This window comes from Mirounga angustirostris, unplaced genomic scaffold, assembly GCF_029215605.1.
Source record: "Mirounga angustirostris isolate CCGP_5_RB_7025 unplaced genomic scaffold, mMirAng1.0.hap1 SCAF_1, whole genome shotgun sequence".
Lineage (NCBI taxonomy): Eukaryota > Metazoa > Chordata > Mammalia > Carnivora > Phocidae > Mirounga > Mirounga angustirostris.
Genome location: NW_026991709.1, coordinates 212475521 through 212496387, shown reverse-complemented (window position 1 = coordinate 212496387; position 20867 = coordinate 212475521). Strand labels below are relative to the sequence as shown.

The 20867-nt window shown below is 58.2% G+C and overlaps 1 protein-coding gene across 3 annotated transcripts in view; it reads right to left on the bottom strand.

Moving 5' to 3' along the window:
- The window catches only part of DPP9 (dipeptidyl peptidase 9), a 41031-nt gene that overhangs the window by 17471 nt on the left and 2693 nt on the right, over positions 1–20867 (bottom strand). For all 3 annotated transcript variants that reach the window (XM_064572955.1, XM_064572941.1, XM_064572950.1), the window contains exons 3-13: positions 20181–20271; positions 16070–16323; positions 10974–11086; positions 9626–9799; positions 9374–9542; positions 8547–8660; positions 6318–6446; positions 5169–5230; positions 3572–3672; positions 2124–2301; positions 1792–1954 (exon numbers count right to left, since the gene is read on the bottom strand). In XM_064572955.1, coding sequence (XP_064429025.1) covers positions 1792–1954; positions 2124–2301; positions 3572–3672; positions 5169–5230; positions 6318–6446; positions 8547–8660; positions 9374–9542; positions 9626–9799; positions 10974–11086; positions 16070–16323; positions 20181–20236 — 1513 coding nt within the window. In that variant the 5' untranslated portion in view covers positions 20237–20271. The remainder of the gene's footprint in view (positions 1–1791; positions 1955–2123; positions 2302–3571; positions 3673–5168; positions 5231–6317; positions 6447–8546; positions 8661–9373; positions 9543–9625; positions 9800–10973; positions 11087–16069; positions 16324–20180; positions 20272–20867) is intronic.

The following is a 20867-nucleotide window of genomic DNA, read 5'->3' as shown; positions in this document are numbered from 1 at the left end:
GCCCGGGATGCCCGCACTGAGGACAAGCTGGCTCAGCTCTGAGTCACACCGTGGTGACTCAGAGATCAAAGTTCATCCAGAATCAAATCTACCTGCGTTAGCCCAGCCTGCTGCCATGACCCATCCCTGTCACCTCTCCTTGCCCCTCAGGTTATACTCCACACAGCAACCCTAGGAATGGCTTTCAACTGATATAAGATCAATGGTAAAAGCCCAAGTCCTTCCTGAGGCCCCCAACGCCCCACATGACCTGCTTCATCCCCTCTCTGTCCACCCCTCCTCCATCTCTCCCCCTCACTCACTCTGCTCCAGCCACAAGGGCCTCCTCACTGCTCTTCCAACACACCAGGCAGCTACTGCCCCAGGACCTTTGCACAAGCTGGAGAGCCCGAGGGGCCCTGGGCTGGCTCTCAGCCCACACTGCTTCCCCACCCAGACCGGCCTGTGGTGCTCCCTCCTGTCCTGAGGCTGTGAGGCCGGAGAGGCCGTCTGTGAGGACACCCACACGCCCACTGCAGATGTGTTCTGCTCGCCGGCACTCCGGGCACGCAGACCACACAGCACAGCCACTCCTGGGCACTGTACCGTGAATACCTCCAAACCCCAAATGGACATTTCTTTCCTAAAACTGCCCCTCCCATAGTCTTTCTGTCTCACACTGACCCTCCAAAAACCCTCCATGCTCCTGTGCCTTTCCTCTTTCTCTCTCTGACCCTACATTTAATCCACCAGCACACCGTGGTGACTCAGAGATCAAAGTTCATCCGGAATCAAATCTACCTGCGTTAGCCCAGCCTGCTGCCATGACCCATCCCTGTCACCTCTCCTTGCCCCTCAGGTTGTACTCCACACAGCAACCCTAGGAATGGCTTTCAACTGATATAAGATCAATGGTAAAAGCCCAAGTCCTTCCTGAGGCCCCCAACGCCCCACATGACCTGCCTCATCCCCTCTCTGTCCACCCCTCCTCCATCTCTCCCCCTCACTCACTCTGCTCCAGCCACAAGGGCCTCCTCACTGCTCTTCCAACACACCAGGCAGCTACTGCCCCAGGACCTTTGCCAAGCTGTGCCCTCAACCTGGGATCTGTGGGGCTGCCTCTGCCACCTGTTCCAGGTCTCTGCTTCATAACACATTATCCAGAGATGATCCCTGACCTCCCATGCTAGAAAGAAGGCCCCTCACTCTCTAGCCTCTTATCCTGCTGCATCTGCCACCACGAACATCACTCTCGATGGTTTTTGCATTACTGCCCATCTCTTCCACTAGAGAGTTCCATAAGAGCAGGGATTTTCCTTTCTCTTCTTATAATTATACCCCTGGCACCTAGAGCAGCGGTTGGCCACTTTTCCTACAAAGGGCCAGATAGCCAATATTTTCCGCTTTGCAAGATACATGTCACACCACCGTCACACTACTCAACTCTGTCATGGTGGCATGAGATCAGCCACAGACACTCCATAAATGAATGAGCGTGACCATGTGCCAATAAAACTTTATTTATAAAGACAGGCGGTGGGCCAGATTTGATCCATGGCTGTGGTGTGCCAACCCCTGGGGTGAGACAGGCCTGGAGCATAGTAAGTGCTACACAGATACCACTGACTGAATGAACAGCTGGCTCTAATAACCCCTGCCAGGCCGTGACCGATGTTCGGGAAAGGCTGGCTTTTTCTTCATCCTGACCCTCCCTCATGGGACTGGTCACAGGGCGGGGCCAGTGAGTAAGCAGTGCACTGAACCACAGACGGCTGACCGGGTGAGCGGTGGTGTTAATCAGGCTTTGCTCACCTTCCCCAGGGCTGAGAGGCTCACTCCAGTCGTAGCCACTGGGCTTTAAGATGGCAGTGACTTTGTACAAGTGGCAGAAGCCAGTCTTGCACTCGTTGGCACGGATGAAGCAGAGCTCCTCCTCTCCCTCTGACTGGGGGAAGGGATAGAAGATATCATGAACCTGTCCGGGAAGAAGAGGGAGGAGGCATCAGAAGGTGGGGCTCTGACCGTTGGCTGGACTCATGTGGAGGACAAACCCAGCCCCCTGGGACTCCCGCCCTCCCTGGCCCTGCTCTGCTGGGGATCTGGGGACCCGGGCGGGTGCACACCCGGCAGCTCCCCACTCTTACGTTGATCCACACATCGGTGACCTCCTCATATACGACATGCGGCTGGACGTTCCTGGGCACTGCTCTGGCGAAGGCCATCCGCTCCTCCTCATTCTCGGTAGTGGGGATGAACAGGGCTGGGGGTAGCAGGACGAGCTGAAGCCGCTGCTGGGGCCGATCCAGGAACATAGCCCAGGCGCTGAGAAAGCAAGAGAGAGAAGCTGAAGGCCTCAGGGCCCAGCGGGGGGAAGCCGGGTGACGACACCTCCCTTCCCAAACTTATGTGGGACCAGAACCATTCTTCCTTTGCCAACATTGTCTACACTTGACCAAGTAAGACCGTAGCACACAACGGTTTCTGGGCCAGCACATGCCCTCAGGGGAGCCCAGAGGGGTGATAGACCTCTATAACCCAACTAGTTTGGAAACATCTTGTGTCATTAGACTTTAGAGCGGCACTTCAAAAACGTTTGCGATTTCTGCCACATACACGATTCTTTACTTCCTGTTTTGCTCTGTATGAACAATGTTCTTTCTTTATTTTGGGGGGGAATAAATTGTTTATTCTGTTGAACATGAGTCCTTAAGGACTTGAGATGGAAGCAAACAGCAACTTAAAAAAAAAATCCTGTTGGGGGGGGGGGGCGCCCGGCTGGCTCAGTCGGGGAGAGTGCAACTCTTGATCTCAGGGTCATGAGTTCGAGCCCCACACTAGTGTAGGGATTACTTAAAAAAAAAAAAAAAAAAAAAATCCTGTTTGGGAGCTCTTTTGTCATTATGTTCTGTCCTCAAAACAACTGCTTTGAAACAGAACTTTGAAAAACTGAAAAAAAAACTGTATCTTTTCTAACTGTAAATGGACAACGTGTTTGAGGCCTGTTAGTACTGTAGGTGGGAAACCTGGATCTCTGCATGGAGACAACAACGGAGACCAAACCAGCGAGTGACGCCACAGGGACGTGCGTGTCCACCGGAGCCTGTGGCCCACCAAAGGCATGGGGCCTCCATCCAGGCTCTGGGATGAGTGTGTGGAGCTGGAGGAGCAAACTGTCTAGCAAAGAGCCAGCAGGTAGACAGCTCCGCTTTGTGGGCCACACAGTTTCTCTGGGCCGGCCCTGCCGACCTAGCGTGAAAGCCGCTACAGACGATCCGTACACAAAGGAGTGTGGCCATGTGCCCATAAAACCTGATTTATAGACACTGAAACATGGCGTTCGGCTCATTTTCATGTGTGATGAAACACTCTCCTCCTTTAGGGTTTTTTTTGTTTTTAACCCCTGATCATTCAGAAGCACAAAAGCTGTTCCCGGCTCATGGGCTAAAAGAAAACGGGCATCAGGCCCAATCTGGCCTGCGGGCAGCGGTCTGGGGCCCCGTTTAGAGAGGTTCGTCCTCATCGTGGCAGGAGGGTTACCACGTGAGTGACAAGGAGTGACAAGGAGAGCCCTCCGTGTCCTGCTGACACTCACTGCTTGCCGTCCCGGGTCCACCCGGCCCTGGCGATGTACTCCACCCTGGGGAAGAGCGTGCTAAAGGGCTGCACCAGCTCCTTCTCCTGTGTCGCCACGACCTAAAGGGAAAGCAGACTCGGGTCACACTCTGGCCTGACCACACGCTGCCCAGGAGGAGACGGGCGCTTCCGCAGCAGACACGGTGCCCCCCGGACCCCTATGTCGGAGTCCTGACTCCTGGCGCCCCCCAAATGGGGCCGGATTCGGAAACAGGGTGGTTGCCGGTATCATCAGTTAAGGTGGTACTGGAATAGGGTGGTCCCAATCCAAAAAAGGGGGTGGTCGCCTTATGGAGCGTGGATCCCAGGGCCAGAGGGGCAGAGAGATGCCTTGTGGCAAAGTGCAAGGAGAAGGCAGCCATCTACAAGGCAAGGAGAGGGGCCAGGAACAGATTCTCCTTCACGGCCTCGCAAGGAGCCAGCCCTGCCCACACCTTCCTACCAGACTTTCAGCCTCCCGAGCTGGGAGACGATACACTTCTGTTGTTTAAGCCCCCAGGATGTGGTACTTGGATATGACAGCTTGTGGGCTGGAACCCAAGGGCTCTGGTCTGGACTGTCACTGCAGAGCCGGGTGGCCCTGGGCAACACGACTTGCGGCCGCTGCAGCTTCCTAGGGGGCTCAGGGTGGCACGGCCTCCAGAGGGCCAATGGGAGAAAGGCAGGCAGGGCCTCAGCGTGGCCCCCAGCCCCACATCCCCCTGCTGCCCGGTCCCCAGCTGGCGCCACCCACGGCCACTCAGGACCCTGCTTGTCTGACAGGCCAGGCACCACTTGAAACAACTGGGAGGGGCTCAGCAAAGCCACCTAATGTCAGGTGTGTGTACAATCTGCCAGAACATTTGGGTAAAGAGTGGAGGAGGGGTTTGGTTAGGGCCTTATCATTCCAAAACCAAGACCTAAGCCCCCAAATCATGAAAATAAGGATATCTAATGCTTTTTGTTGAAACCTCGAACAAAAAGTCATTCTGACAGAAATGTGCAAGAGTGTCCTCAGCTTGTCTGAGTGCTCTAACCTCTGGCGTGTGGGTGTTTCCCTTCTGAGGCCCAGCACCTTCCTCAGTCATAGCCTCTTTTGCCCTCCTGGCTGTGGGGTCCTGACCAAGTGCTCCCTGAGTGATGAGGACACTTGTCCTGACCCCAGGTGACACAGAGAAGTGTCTGGAGCACTGACCATTCCAATGAAGTTATATGCGAGGATCTACCCAAATGCTGGGGAGGGGGAATGGCCAGTTCAGAGGTCGAGTCCCCTGGACGACTACCCAATGGGGCTCTCTGTTCTGGAAACCCTTACGGGACCTTCTGCTCAAAGGTGTTCACCAGCATCGCCTCCTCATGCGGAGGCAGGGGAGGCCGGGCTCACCGCTCAGTGTTGAGACGGAGGCTGAGTGATGGGGTGCCTTTTCAGGTTCAGTTGGCCAAGGAGAGCACGTGCCCTCGGAACAGGGGCAAGTGGCCTGCTGAGGCCGCCCGCCTGTCCACCTTCTCCAGCACCTCCCCCAGCCCCTCCTCTCCTCCATGCAGAGGCTTCTCCCGGGCCCCCTGGCCATTCTCACCTTGCCCTGACTATCAGTCTGGAACTCGGCCAGCTTCAGGGCGACCTTGGGATTCTTGCTGCCTGCAGAAATAGAGGGAGGTGAATCCAGCAGGTGTCTGGGACGACGTATGGGGCAATGCTCCAGCAAGGCAACAAAGCCACTGTGGGGGGGGGGGGGGGGGGGAAGGGACCGGGTGTCCGGAGGTCTCTCCATGGGCGCGTCGTCACCCCTCTGGTCCAGGCACAAAGCCCCTCAGGCAGGCCTTCCTGACTCTGGACCTGGACCTTGTTCCTGACAGTGCTGTGACAACCATCTTTACCATTTAAGAACATGACCCTGTGCCGGGGGAAGGTGGGTCGAGGAGGGACACGAGCATTAAGGAACATGCCTCCTTGCCTCGGAGAGCTTGAAACAAGTTGGTGGCAAAAACAGGACACATCCACAATAGAACCATCAACGACGCAGAAAGGTGGCCACATGACTCAGCCTGGTCCTGAGCTGTCGGGAGGCAGGTGGCTGATTGGCTGGGATGGCCAAGTGGCACTTTCAAGAGGTGGGTTGGGGTCAGGCTCCAGCTATTTCTGTGACCAATCCCGACTGTGGCCTGCATGGCTCTAGCTACCTGGGCGGGTAGCATCTGAGTGTCAGCTCTCCCGTCGGTCCCACCGTGGGAGAGGGGCAGGGGAAAGCGGACATTTCCCACTTACACCAGGGGCTGGAGACGCCCTGGAAAGCTCTGTCAGGCACAGCACATAATAGGGGCTTCCTGCATGCTTCCAAGGAGGTCAGAAACAAGCTGAATGTGACCCGCATGTGTACTGTGTGCAAATCACTAAGTATTTTTAAGTAATTCAAAGAATGTTTAAGAAGTAGGCTGTTTCCTAGAGAAATTTGGATTTCTGGCCTCTTGAGAAATGGGGCAAACTTGAATCTGTATTCTCACAACGTGACAAGTGTCTGACATGCCCTTGGATAGGGCCTGCACCCCCTCACCCCCGCCCATCCCCCACCGTCTCCTGCACCCCGAGGCAGAGGGCAGGTACCATCCATCGTGGCCCCGGTCCTGCTATTGTTCTCGAGCCCAGCCTGCTTCTCTGGGTCCTGTGGGGAATCCTGGTTGGGACATGCCTCCTCTGTGAGGCCCAGACCGCTGCCCTGTGCCCTCACCTGTCCTGGGGTATCGGTAGGAGTCCGTCTTCCTTTCTTCTAGTGCGGGAGAGGGCACGTGGATGATTTCCACCTCGGACTCATCAACTTCCTCGTACAGGATCCGTAGCGTCTTGCGGCCTTCTGAACCTGGGAAGGGGCGGGGAAGCTGCTGGGGTGCTCTGCATCCCTGCTGCCGCCCCCCCCTTCTCCTGCATGCTTGGGGCACTCAGCTCTACCACGACAGGGCCCAGACGAGAGCATGAGCCTTAAGGCTAGAAGCCCAGCTCCGCCGCTTACTAGACCATAACCCTGTCACATCTCATCCTAGGGCCCGTTTCCTCACCCTGGCAATGGGAATGAGAACTGAGCTGGTCCCAGCACAGAATGGCATGGGAGGTGGCCCTATGGGGTGTTACAGGCTGAACTGCATCCTCACTGAATTCCTGTGTTGGGAGCCCCCAGAACCTCAGAATGGGGCTGGATTTGGGGAGAGGGCTTTAGAGAGAGAACCAAATTAACATGAGGTCATTAGAGTGGCCCTGATCCAATGTGATTGGTGACCTTATAACAAGAGATGAAGACACAAATACGCAGAGGGATGACCACGTGAGGACGCGGGGAGAAGACAGCCGTGTGCCCGCCAAGGAGAGCGGCCTTGGGAGGAACCGGCCCTGCCGACACCCTGACCTCAGACTCCCCGCCTCCAGGACCGGGACAGTAAATGCCTGCTGTTGAGCCATCCCATCCGTGGGGCTTTGTTCTGGCGGCCCACACAGAGTAACACTTGGGGCCTGGCTCAAGAAGGCTGAGGATAAAAACCATTATGAAAAGTGCATGAATCACCGGGCGGTGACACTTTAGACTGGAATGCGGGGCTGGTGGGGCTGACATCATGGGGAAGGAGCCTGTGGCCATTCCTTCTAAGGCTGCTGAAAAGGAACCCTGTCTCTACAGTTTCCTGTACCCTCACCTATGACTCCCCATGGATGGACCAGGGATGCCTCCTCCTGGGAGCCGACCTCGGTTTGTGTGGTGCTGGCTGCGTTCCAGCACCGGATTCAGTGTCTCGCTTCTACTGATGGTTAGGACTGCAAAGGCTTCCCTTCCAGTCAATTTAAGGACGAGGTGAGCTGAACTCAAGGCAATAGTGCGCGGCAGACAGGGCTCTGACACGGCCGTGCACCCCGCTAAAGCTCCCCGAGGCTCCAAGGCCACGGAGAAATCAGTGAGCGGCACATAGGTCAGAAACAGGTCCTCCACCCTTAGAAGACGGGCCTGGCTCGACTGAATACCAGCCCCGCAGTATGTGGGCAGAGAAAGAGATACAAAAGGACCTGCGATCTGGCTTCCTCCATAAGCTGCTGGCAAAACCCATCGAGACTGAAGCTGTGTGCAGCTTCGGCTCAACTCTCTTACTGCTCGAACTTTCTCAAGATGGTAGGATTTGGGGCGCCTGGGTGGCTCAGATGGTTAAGCATCTGCCTTCGGCTCAGGTCATGATCCCAGGGTCCTGGGACAGAGTCCCGCATCGGGCTCCCTGCTCAGCGGGAAGCCTGCTTCTCCCTCTGCCTCTCTCTCTCTGTCTCTTACGAATAAATAATATCTTTAAAAAAAAAAAAGATGGTAGGATTTGTGATCCTTGGCACTGGGGACTGTTTGGGGCTGGATCATTCCCTATGGGCAGGGCTGACCTGGCCACTGCACGATGCTGAGCAGCAGCCCCGGCTCCTCTCCACTCGATAGCTGTAGCCCCCAGTCGTGACAATGACAAATGTCCCCAGACGTCACCCAGCGTCTCCTGGGGACAGAACTGTCCCTGGTTAAGAACCACTGAGAACCTCCCAGAAGGTCAGGATATATATACAAAGATGTGCATTGTGGCATTGTTTACGACACAAAGCAAAAGCAAAACCAAAATCTGGAAACAACCAAGAACTAATTTAAACCAACTGTGGTCCCCAGGGACAGTTACTCTCATCCAAGTTCCCTGTGTGCGGACTGCAATGCACTGAAGGTTCCTGCTCCCCAAATTCAAAATGTCAAATCCTATCCCAAGGTGATCAGCCACTTGGGGCTGTGGGGCCCTGTCACAGCAGCCTGAATGGCTTGGGACACTAACACTGATAGAAAGGTGGCTGAGGTTTGTTTTAGGTGAAAAGAGCAAAGAGCAGAAAAGCAAGTAGACTGTGGCTCTGGTAATAAAAGGGACACTTGGGGAAGCGCTTTGACAAACGCAAAGGTGCCTACCCTCCCAGGAGGCCGTGGGGCACCACCAGTAGCCAGTGAAGCGGTCGAATTCTTCCTGGATGACGAAGGTGGCCACGCCTGCAGACCTGGGGTCATCGAGGACGCTGGGTGAGCCTGGATGGGAAGGGAGCCGGATGGGGTGAGGAACACAGTGCAGAGCAGGCCCTTGCCCCCAAGCACTGCGGACATTCGAGGCCGGAGCATCCTACGGGTGAGGGCGTCGGGCGCACTGTGGGATTGACCTGCATCCCCACGCCCACTTGATGCCAGAAGCGTCCTCAACCAGCATGACAGCCAACAATGTCTCTGGACGTGGCCAGCATCCAAGTGGCCTGGGCTGAGCAGCTTCGGTTTAGAGAGAGGGTGCTGGGGCTGTGGGGCAGGATGGGGGCCAGGTCACCGGAGGCCATGGCCGGTGCAGAGCTCCACACACATATGCCAGAGGATGAGGTCACTTCTGGGGAGCAGGGGCTGAGGGAAAACCCAGGAAGCATGTGAGATCTGAGCCTGACCAGGCAGAGTCAAACAGGAGGGCGGAGGTGGAGGGCCCGCAAGAGCAGAGAGGCAGAGTAAGCGTCTGGTGGGGGAAACAGGCCACCGTGGCCGACTCCTGTAGAGGAGGCCAAAAGCCAGGCAGCTGGGCCACGGCAGGACCACATGGGAGGGTCCAGGAAGCTGCTTGAAGCCTGGGGGTAATGGAGCGGGAATGGGGGCCTCTCCGGGAGCTGTGCCGGTGGCCACGATAACCGTCCACACGAGTGCTGCAGGTCCCCATCCCCCCGGGGCCAGGAGCGCGCCCCCCCCCACCCCGCCCCCACCGGCCTCACCTCTGTGGCAGAAGGTCAGCCGCCGCTCCTCGCCTGTCTCGATGTTGGCCACCCACAGGTCATTGCTGTTGATGAAGGAGAAGAAGGCGGGGTCGGCAGGGCAGATCTTGGGGTCCATCCGGGGCCCGGTGCACTGGGTCTTGATTTCCAGGGGCTTCATGGGAGACACCTGGGGACACAGAGGCCTGGCTCAGGGGGGACAGGAGGCTGCCCAGCCCCCCACCCCACCCGCGGCCAGTGACCAGGGCTCACCATGAAGCCATTCTTGCCCCCGTCCCGACAGTGGAAAAGGCTGTTGCTGGCCTGGAAGAGGAAGAGGCCGCTCTCACTGTGGAAGTCGTAGGAGGTGATGCCGAAGACCCCCAAGCGCTTCCGCTCCCGAAGGAGCTCCTCCTCCCGAGAGTAGACCCCATGGTGGGGAGTGGCCTGGGGACACATAGAACGGTGCCACGTCAGCGGTGCAGCCAGGGGCCCCAGCACCCTGGCCGTGGATCCTCTGGTCTGGGCATTCCTGAGAGGAGTCTGCCGATCTGCCTGCGGTCCAGGCCAGGGAGAACTCTCTGCCGAGCAGAGCTGTTCAGGGCAGCTCCCAGGGGGCCCGAGCGGGCCCGAGCCTGGAGCCTGTGATGGTGCTCAGCAGGCTTGGGGTAACGGGGCAGGCTGACCGGTTCTGGGCTCACTGGAGACTTCCTCCTCTCCTGGCCCATCTCTGGGCTTTCTCGACCCACGTTTGTCCACAGAGCCTCTCCAAGACAGACAGAGCTCTCCCCTACCCACCGGCACGGAGGGCCACCCAAGGGGTGCTGTCTCCTGGTCCCCAGCGCCAATCCCTCCTGCCTGGATCACCATCCTGTCCAGCCAGAACTTTTGGTGAACCCACCCACCGCCACCCATTCCTGCTCTCTGCATAGGGGGAGCGGGGCAAATTCAGGACCACCTGACCACCCACCCACCTAACCCTGGGGGGCATCTAAGCAGGTAGACTACCGTGGACACCACGCAGCATCCCTGAGGAGAATTCTGAATGAGACGTGGAGATGCAAGGAACGTTAACAGCCAGAAACGCATTTTTGAAAAGCAGAACCTGAAGCACAACGAACCCCATGCTTGGTCGGCTTGGGGCCTACCAGGGACGGCAGAAATGGGAGCTGTCATATCAGCGCAGAGAAATCCAGAATGTGCCCCCACCCCTGCCACACAGTACTGTCACACTGCTTTTACAACCAGAAAGAAGTCAACCTCAGCGGACGCAAAGGCAGCCTCGTCCCTCCCCAGCCAAGGCGAGCTGACTTTGGATGATGTTAATTATTAGCCCAGTCCCCATCAAAGGGCCTTGGCAGGACTGGTTCCAAGTCTTTGGTGAGGCATCGAAAAGGAAGAGATGCTTCTGATAAGAGCTCTTATCAGAGCACACACTCTGGGGCTTGAGAAGAGTGGGGAGGAGGGGAGGGAGGCCCACACGCCTCTCCACAGGCTCTGCACTAGCTGCCAGGCTGGGGCCACTTAGGGGCTGAGGGCCCAGGGAAATGCGTGGGGCCTCCCTTGCCCATGGGTGAGGCCCAGGGCGGCTCCTGCCAGAGCCCTGCACCGTGCAGCTCACCTGGAAGTGATCCAGCATCTGCTTCCAGGACAGGAGCAGCAGGGCCTCTTTCCGGACCTTCCTGGGAATCTCTGAGTAGAGGAGGGAATTCTCGCGGCTGCCATAGGGCATCCCTTGGGGACAAGAGAGAAAAACCAGAATGGGGGACCTTGCCCAGGACAGGGAGAGGGTCTTGGGCCAGGACCCTGGCTCCCCATGGCTGGCCCCAGCTGGTTCCGCTTCAACCTCCTCCTCCCAGTGTGTTCTGGCGGCAAACCCCTCCCCGTGGACGCTCCGACCCTGGGTACAAGTACGTTAGCAACAGTAATGGGGTCTTCTACCTCCGAGATGTCTGCACGAGGACCCTGTCCAAAGTTACTGAAGGCATAGCACGCAAGAGAACAAAAGGGAGGCCAGTGAAACCTGCCTCTCAACAGGCTACGCTCTGGTCTGTTAGAGGCTTTTGCTGGGGCCAAGAACTAACACAGGGTTAGAGTAAGAGCGAACGTACGCAAGGGAGCTGGGAAACGTGCATCTGACCAGCACTCTCCCCTCGGCACTACGGACGTGGGGCTGGGGCACTCTCTGGGGGGGGCGCTGAGCGGCCCCTCCAGTCCCCATGCGCTCGATGTCACCTCAGGGGTGACAACCACAGATGTCCCCAGACATCACCCACTGACCTAACCTAACCTCGTACAGGAGGACAGGAGCGGCCTAGCGAGCATGCCGGGTGAATGCAGCAGCAGGAAACAATGCCCGTCGCACGGTGCCTGAGATGGGTCACTCGGAGAGACGTGGGCCTGTTTCGGCAGTAAGTCGCCGTGTCTCACGTTCTTCCCTCTCTCAGGTGTGTCTTATTGTCAAAGGTGCTGTCACATTCTTAGCGGCAAATAAAAAGACGCCTATTTCCCCGCTGGTAGTGTCTTCGACTCGACGGATGACGGCAGGGCTGTGGTTCACAGGCGAACAACAGACTGCAGGAAGCCCAAGCCCCCTCGGTCCTGAGTTTCTCCAGGAGGAAGACTCCATGTGATGCCGGCCTCTCTTCAGGACCGCCTCCCCCATGCTCTCGCGCTTATGAGGCGGGTACGGGAGGCCCCACGCTCGGCACCTCCAGGGCTAGAGCCCAACAGCTAACGTCTGCTCCCTTTACAGTTAGCTCAACAGGCAGCTTCTCCACACGGCAACCCACGTGGTGTTTCCACTTATGATCCAACTGGCATGTGAAGTATAATTAGTAAAAGAATGTATTTAAGGGAAAACACGAGGTTAATAAGATTTCCTTTGGAAACTGATTTAGGGAAAACGCAGAGGTCACGTAGATGTGCAGGTGGGCAACGATCACGATCCCACGTCTAGGGACCCTGGATGCTGTGCGGTCCCGCTCTCTCATCCCCAGCTAGAGGTGCAGGCGCGTGATGCTACCTGTCCGGGCCGCCCACGGGGCGTCCTTCCTTCTCGAGATCACATGACTACTGGGGACGAGAATCCTGCGGTGCATGATCCCATTTGTGTGCACTGTCCAGAACAGGCAACTCCAGGGCGGCAGGATGTGGACTCATGATTGCCAGGAGCTGGGGGCACGGGGAGGGGAGCGATGCCTAATGGGCCCCAAGTTTCTTTCGGGAGTGATGGAATGTTCTGGAATTAGACACTGGTGACAATACGAGAAGCCACTGAGTAGTGAGCTTCAGGTGCTGGGAATTAGACCTCGTGAAAGAGAATGGTCACGGAGCAGCGTGCAGGGCTGGGAGGCAGCAGCTGGAGCTCTGGACAGCCCCTGTTCTCGGGGCTCTGGGGGAGAGCCAGGGCTTTCCAAACAGGAAGTCAAGAGTGCGGCCTTGCCAAGGACATCGGAGCCACCTCCTCTGCCCAGCGGCTTAATAAGCGATGCCACCAAATGGCACACGCCAGCACATTCCCTGTGTTGTCACGGTGACACTGGGTGTCCAAGCCTAGGGTCTGACTTCTGCTGTCCCTGTCCCTCCCCTGCCTTCCCTGCCCAGCTCCACCCCAGCCCCCAACATCCACGAGGGTGGCAGGTGGCCCAGGTCTGCACAAGCACCATTTCCGTCACCGTGCACTGTGGCCTCGGCAACCAGCCTGATGGACACATGACTCCCGCTGGGCCCGGGCTCTCCTCTAGGTCACGAGGACACAAGAGGCCTCTCTTCCTTCTCAGGGACTCCCCGAGTTGTCCCACAGTCTTTTATCCTACACGAGACACCTGTTTGCAGGGGGACCAGCCGACCCCGTGGAGCGGGGGAGCTGCCACCATCCCATCTTCCTGGCAACGGAAGTCCTTCTCTGTTCATCTGTCCTTTGCACCAGACGTCATCGTGCACATCTGGAAGAGCCTTCCCTGAGCCTGGGGTGACTGGCTCCACATGCACACGGTGGCAAGCCTGGTGCCCACCGAGAAGGCAGGGGCTCCCAGGGGAAGCACGGGGGCAGGCTGCACACTGGGCCTGGCCCGTGGAGGCCCTTCCTGTCCTGACCATAAACACCTGCTGGCTGCTAGCATTCCCTTGGGGGCTGCGCCAGCATAACGACCACCGTAAATACATGGGGGCTTCAGGGAGGCTGGCCCCCAGAACTCAGACGAGAGGTGGAGGCCAAGGGTACCCTGCAGGTACTGAGGGACACGGAAGGATCAGCTCAAGGGTGAGCAATGTCACCCCCAAAGAGGCAGGATGGCTCTGAGATGCCCTAGGAAGGTTCTGGGGTCTCTGCCAAGTCCACAGCCCTTGTCTAGAGCTGCCCCCTACCCACTGTGGTAGGCCTCCTGCAGTCTGCGGGACCCACTCACCCCAACCCCAGACACACGCACAGGCTGCAGACAAACAGACATCTGATCTACGTTGAACCCGTCTGGTTCCCTCTCCTAGAAGTTTGGAGAGAGCTCATCCATTTCTGCTGGTGGCCAGAACCCGAGAAGGGTAACCCTGGGAGTGTGGCAGCGGGAGGCAGGAGGGCAGTGAGGGGGGGATGTACAGAGAGGAGCACGTGCCAAGCAGACGCCTGGGCCCCACGCGGCTCCAGTTCTCAGGGCCATGACATGAGGCACGGGGTCGGGGGGCTCCCTGACACAACCCTGTGTCTTTCCCATGAGGTGCCCCTGGTGGTTCGAACTAGCTCAGAGGGTTTCTGTCCCTTTCAGCAGCTCTGTGGTTGGCTAAACAATGGCCCCCAGATGCTCAGGTCCTAATCTCAGAGCCTGTGACTGTGATACCTTCTGCAGCAAGAGGGACTCTGCAGATGGGATGAAGTTCAGGCTCTGGCGCTGGGGAGCGTAGCCCGGATCACCCAGCTGGGCCCAGTGGAATGTGTCCCTGTAAGGGAGGCGGGAGAGTTTTCAGACACCCGGCAGCCAAGACAGCAGCAATAAGCCACAAGCCAAGGAACACCGGGAGCCTCCGGAACTCAGAAGAGGCAAGGAACCCATTCGCCCCTAGAGCCTCTGCAGGGAGCGCGGGGTGGCCTTGCTGACACCTTGATTTTGGCCCAGAGACACGGATTTTGGACTCCAGGTCTCCAGAACTGTGACAGGCTACATTTCTGTTGTTTTAAGCCACCGAAGTTGGTGGTGATTTGTGACAGCAGGAGCCCCGGGAAACTCTTCCAAGTACCCTGCCCGGGACGCCAGCCTGAGCTGGAGTTGGCGAGGGTGGAACACTGTGCTGGGGGGGTCCCAGGATCGTGGGGAAGACAGAAGCAGCGGCCACCACAGCCCACGAGTCCTGGCCGCGTGTGACCCCGGGAGCCACGCCCCCTCAGGTGAATGACACGTGAAGCCCACCCCGGCCCACCGCCCCCCGGCCAGAGCTGGCAAACCCTTTCCCAGAACGTGCGTATTGTCGGCTTTAGGGGCCATACGGCCTCGGGTGCCGCGGCGCCCGGAAGCAGCCCTAGACGGTACGATGGCGCAGAAATGAACGGGAGTGGCTGGGCGCCGGTGAAACTGCATGTACGAAGCGGGCGGCCGCCGCTCACTGAGCCCTGACCTAGACCCCTCCTCTTCTAACTCCGCGCCCGCCAGACCACCGTGTGGCCTCCACGTGCCTCTCTACGGAGAGGGGCTGTGTCAACTCCGGGAAGGGGAGAGCCACGTGGCACCCACGACGGTCGCTGCTGGCGCCCTCGGCCGGGGTCAGCCCTGTGCAGAGGACAACCCGCATTCACGGGTGTCACCACCCCTCACCCCAACCCTGACGGAGGGCCCGGCCGGTGCCGGCATCGTCCCCGGAGCTGCGGGTCCGCAGAGGCCGGTCGGGCCCTCGATGTCGAGTGGAGAGCCGAGACTGCGAACCTGCCCCCGGTCACCAGTCGTGTGTCGTGCCACTTCCAAAGGAACGTGCTCAGCACGGTGTCCGCGGGCCCTGGCAGACCTTCGGGCGAAGCAAGGCAACGTTCACTTGCTCCACAGATACTCGCTGTCCACCTCCCGGCAGCCAGGCCCGCGTGAGGCGTCACTGATGCCGTGAAGCTCTCACCTGGCCGGTGGGGAACATACACCTGCCAACGACCGCAGGTGGTGTACAAAGGGCTGCTGACGGGGCACACGCCGAGAAGGAACTCACTAGCGGTTCACGTGCTTATCCAGGTATTTCGGGCGGGGATGGCAAGCCCATGGCCGCCACCCTCTGGTATTAGCTCGCGGCACGCACGGTACACAGTCGTGGCACCTTTCCTTGAGCCTCAGGGTCCGGGCTTGCCGGCGTCTCCCACTGCTAGGAGTCATTCACTGGCCCGGCCCAGGCGCCTGGGAAATGACTCAGGGGGACAGGTCCAGCCACCCGGGACTGGAGACAACCTCAGGGCTCAGAGCCACGTTCAAGGCCCAACCTCAGTACTGCTGCAACAGCGGACCACCCTCTGCTCCGCTCACCTACACACCTGACCCCCCGGGCACCTTGTGCCAGACCTCCACTGTAAACAGATGTCACCGTGGGTGGCGTGGCCTCGTGGGACATTTTGCCCAGGGCCAGGCCCATCTTTTTGGACCTTCTGATAGGACCAGCTGGCTTCTGGAGACAAGGGAACTTGGTAACAGTGTCCCAGAAACCCTGCCACGGTCAAGGGGGCCTGTGGGGTCTGAGGGCAGCCGGAGGGCTTACCTAGGTAGTAGAGGCGGTGGGAGTGGGGGCTCGACTCGTCCGTCTTCTGCACGAACTGGAAGTCGTGTGGAGCCTTGTTGACGATCAGGCCCGAGTTCTTGCGGCTGCTGTGGATGATGTTCCGGAGCCCGTCCCACGAGTGCTTCTGCACCTGGAAGCGGGATGCCGGGTCCTCCATCTCGACCACGTCACCCCGGTCAGACACTGCTGTCCCGGTGGCCATCCTCTCTGTCCCCTCAGAATTCAGTGAGAAGCTATGAGCAGGAGGGGACAGGGTGGGAAGACAATGATACCCAAGTTTCACTTACAAGTTGCCCCCTTGTCAGACACTCCCGACCCCACTGACAAGCCCCAACCCCATGCCACCTTCCCAGTCCCCCTAAATATGTCCCAAATTATTCTCTTTCCAACAACCACAAACAGTTCTGGATCCGAGCCGCTGCCACCTCTGATCGCAACAGACCCCATACATCCATTGCAAATCTGTTCCCATTGCTTAAAGCTCTTTCTTGGTTTCCCACAGCCCCTGGGGTAAAAACCAGTTCTTGTCACAGCCTTCAAGGCTCTCTGTCCTCTGACCCCTGCCAGCCTCTCAAACCTCAACCCCCCTTTATCAGTCCTCCAGCCAAAATGGCCTTCTCTCCACTCCCCAAACAGGCCAGACTCCTCTCTACCCCAGGGCCTTTGCATTTGCTTCTTTTTCTGCCTGAAACTTTTCCCCTCTCTTTGCTTGGCTAACTTCTAATCAGATCTCAGTGTAAGTATCTGGCGGGTCCTCAGAAACTTTCGATGACCATCTATACCAAAGCCGGTCTCTCCAATAGTCTTCCACACGCTCCCCCGCCCCCTTGCCCCTGCCCTCACAGCATTTGTCACAATGGTTGGTTGTTGATCTCCTATCCCCTTCACAGCAGTGTCCCCAAAACCTCATGAGGTCCCTGGCTCCCAGCAGGCATTCTACAGAGGGCTGTGGAATGACTATCTTTCATTAAGCCCGCTGGGAGACACTCACTCACGTGCAGAGAACTGAGCATAAAGAATTAACCGGTAAAGCCCATCACCCGTGCCCTCCAGCTAGCTGGGGATCCGGCACGGCAAACTCTCGTGCCTCGCCAGAGGGGCTCAGAGAAACGGGCAGCTATGTGCAGGCAATGTGAGAACCCCAGATGAGGGATGGATGCCCCTCAAGACAGCCCCCCTCCTCTCTCCTCTACTTCCCCGAGCAGCTGTGGCCAAGGCGCCCTCCCTCCCTTCTCCCACCCTTGCTGTTGAGCACACTTCTTGACCGGACTGGACTAGCCAGGCAAATATTTGTCTTAGGGAAATCTAAACACAGCCACAGTGACCTGGTTCTGGAAGAGCCGGGGTCTCTAGTGAGGCCAGCCAAGTGAGCAGGGCAGCCTCCGTTTCCTCCGTGGGCATCGAATGGACTAAGGCCTTGCTGGACTAAGGCACTCCTCGTGCTCCGGGATTAGCAGCTTTGCTTTGCGGGCGGAGTTTGGGGTTCACTGGTCAGAAGTGGGAATTGCTACTGCTAGACCCACGGGCAGGGACAGCACAGGCCAAGGCTTTAGAGAAGCAGCAGGCAGAGCTGTGCCCGCCCTTCACACAGGTGCCCTCCGGTTCCCAGAAGGCCTTGCCCCCGCCAGTAAGAGAGTCTGCCACCCCCCCCCACCGGCCCAGAGTCTCCATCACGGGAGAGAGACACTTCTGAGCACGGCCTCTGCGGGCCAAGTTCAGAGTCCCCTTTCCAACGTGACCCTGGATCAGATGAGAGGCAGAAATGCCTCCCTTGCTCAGTCCTATGTGACCCAGCCAGGGCTGGGGGGGGGGGGGGGAGGCGGGGGGAGCACAGCAAGCCAGGGCTTCTTGCCCCCCAGCCACAAAAAGAACACTCAGTCCAGTACTTCCTACGGTGGCTTTGAAGAGGCAGATCACAAGCCAACAGAGCATTCAGGGCCCTCGGGTCAAATAAGCTGAGCCAGAGAAGACAGGAGACAGCCCGAGGGTCACATGCAGCGCATCCCGGCCCGCGGCAGAGCTGTGGTTTACCTCAGGGCAGTGCGGGGCACGGGCAATGCTAGGCAAGGGCCGGGCCGGGGCCAGGACGCCCTGAGTGCTCCAGAACCCACACGGCCCCGAGCACTACTGGCAACAAGCCCAGAAAACCAGGCCAGGGGACTCCTCTAACCGGCCCAGACCCCCCCACCCCCCCGAAACTGCTGCCACAATTCAAGCCTTGCTCACAGCAGAAAAACAGATCACGACCTCCAGGGCTCCCAGAGGGGACCCCATAAGCTAAGAGCCGGGCAGAAGCACTCACAAAATCACGGGGCTAATTTCCAAGCAAAGAACAATAAAAAAGACCTTGCCTCCGATCCCTGCAGAGGGCCCAAGGAGCAAAAATATGGTCCAGGAGATGAGAAATGAAATGAAACATCGGGAGAAACTTCTAGGAATCTTCTAGATGAGGCCAGGTGGCCTGAGCTCCCAGGCAGGCCAAAGCTTGGTGCTACGCCCTGGTCCTCCACTCACCTCTCCTCCCCAGAAGCGGAGAGAGACCGCAGAGGAGGTGGGGGACGAGAAAGAGGTTACGTAAATGCCGCCCTTCCCATCCTCTGCCAGCTGTGCTGGGCCTCTCCACTTAAGAGTTTACACAGCTGGGGAAATGAAAGTGGATTCCAAGCCACGTAGGCCAGGTCCACCTCCAGTTTCCTTCTGCCTGTCAGCAGGACACCTCGCAGACCATGAGGCCACCAGCACACAGCCCGGGAGCTCCGGTGCAGCCACGGTCAAGGCCCCAGGGGAGGTCTGTGATCTGCAAGCTGGTGCTTGCTACCCCCCCCCCCCCAACCCCCTGCCCCGGCCCAGCCATCCACCAGAGACCCAAGCAGGGCCTGTGACGAGGGAAGCAGACAGAAAGCAAGAAGGAACTGCAGATTCTCAGTGCTGGCTGCAGGTCTGGGAGCGTTCGAACGACACAGTGATGAGGCAGAAAGGAAGGCAGGCGCTAAGGAGGTGAGGGGTGGGGGCCTACCAAGCTCCAGGGAGGAAATGCCTGAGTAGCCCCGGGGACACACGCTGAGTCCCCACAGGTGGGGGTTCCCTGGAAACAGCAGGCCGTCCTCCGCCCTACAAGGGCTGCCCCTGGCACGTCGGCCTTCCGCGGTCACAACCAGCCTTACACAGACTCAGCATGCAGCCCAGCCTGTGCCCGCCAGGGACCCGATGCACTTGAGAAGGGGGACTTGGGTCTCCATCAGTGACCTCCTAACGTGTCTACCCACCGGAAATGGAGCCTGAGTCTGGGGAATGATTCATGCGCTCAGCATCACACCTGTCTTCCAGAACGTCCTGAATTCCCTTCCTGCCTGATGGCTTGTACTTGCTAACTAGATCACGACCTCCAGGGAGCCCTGGAGGTCGTGATCTGTTTTTCTGCTGTGAGCAAGGCTTGAATTGTGGCAAATGAACCCAGGAGGGATAGAAACTGACAGTGAGGGAGGTCCACTCGGCAGAGGACTTGCTATGGTCTTCATCTCATGCAAGGCCCCAGACACGGGATTCACCAAGTGCCCAGGCCTCATGTGTATAATTATGATTACTTTTCACTGCAACCTCGACCGCTGGGCTCAGGGGTCAGCCACATTTGGGAGGCTGAAAAGTAGGCTCAGGTCAAATGACCTACCCAACGCCACCCCCACAAGGAAGCAGAGGGGAGCCCACGTCTGTTGGACCCAAAACCCACATCCTCACCACCCGGCCAGTGGTTCTCAGCTGGGGCTCATCCTGCCTGAGGGGGCACCGGGCAATGTCTGGGGTGTTGCTAACATTGAGGGATTGGGGCCAGGAGTGCCACTCAATCCCCTACAGAGCCCAGGAGGGCCCCCACAGAGAATGACTTGGCCCCATGTCAGTAATGACCAGGCTGAGAAACCCTGCACTAGCACACACAGCCTCCTCATTCAAAATAGCCAGTCTTGGGGAAATGCAGAAAGGTAGGGGGTGGCAGGTGGTGGCGGGTATCTTCCCAGACCTATGACATTGTCGGAAATTTGGGAACCTCTGCCACGTCCCCACAGATCAGGGCTCCCGAGGCCACACCCCTTACCTTCTCCAACCTTCTGTGTTCTCGTGGTCCAGGCGGAGCTTCTTAACCTTCCGCATTAACCACTCGGCTGACCTCAGGAGGGTTGGGGAGCCTGTGAGCAAAGAGACCCCAGGCTGCAACTCCCAGCAGTCTGGGAGTGCCCGCTCTCAGCCATCCTCCCCTTCCCATTTCTCCAGGAACACCCAATACCAATGGCGTTCTGATGAGGCCCTGCCCGGAAATTCGAGAGGGCGCCTGGCATTTGCCAGAAACCAGCATCTTTTTTGTCATGCAGGTGCAGTCCTCCTAAAGCGAGAAGTCCCCGAGAAGAGAGGAGTTTCAAGTGATGCCAAGGACGCCATCTTTGGTGCTCACCAGAAACAGAATAATCCCTAGTTCCCCACTATGGCCACCCTCTGATGGCCTTCCTGACCTCACCTTCTCCCCTGGCCCTTGACCATGATCTCCAGCCACGCTGGCCTTACTCTCCCCTACACACACCGACTCTTTCTCACCTCAGAGCCTTTGCTCTCGCCAGCCCTGCTGCCTAGGACGCCCTCCCCTGCTTTCTGTCTGACCCATCCCCTCTTCTACTCCGCGTCCTAGTCTCACCTCTTCAGAGGTCTTTCCTGGCACCCAATCCAAAGTCGCTGCTTTGTCACCCCCACGCAACACCTGGTCCTTCTGTAGAGCACTGAGTCTGGAATA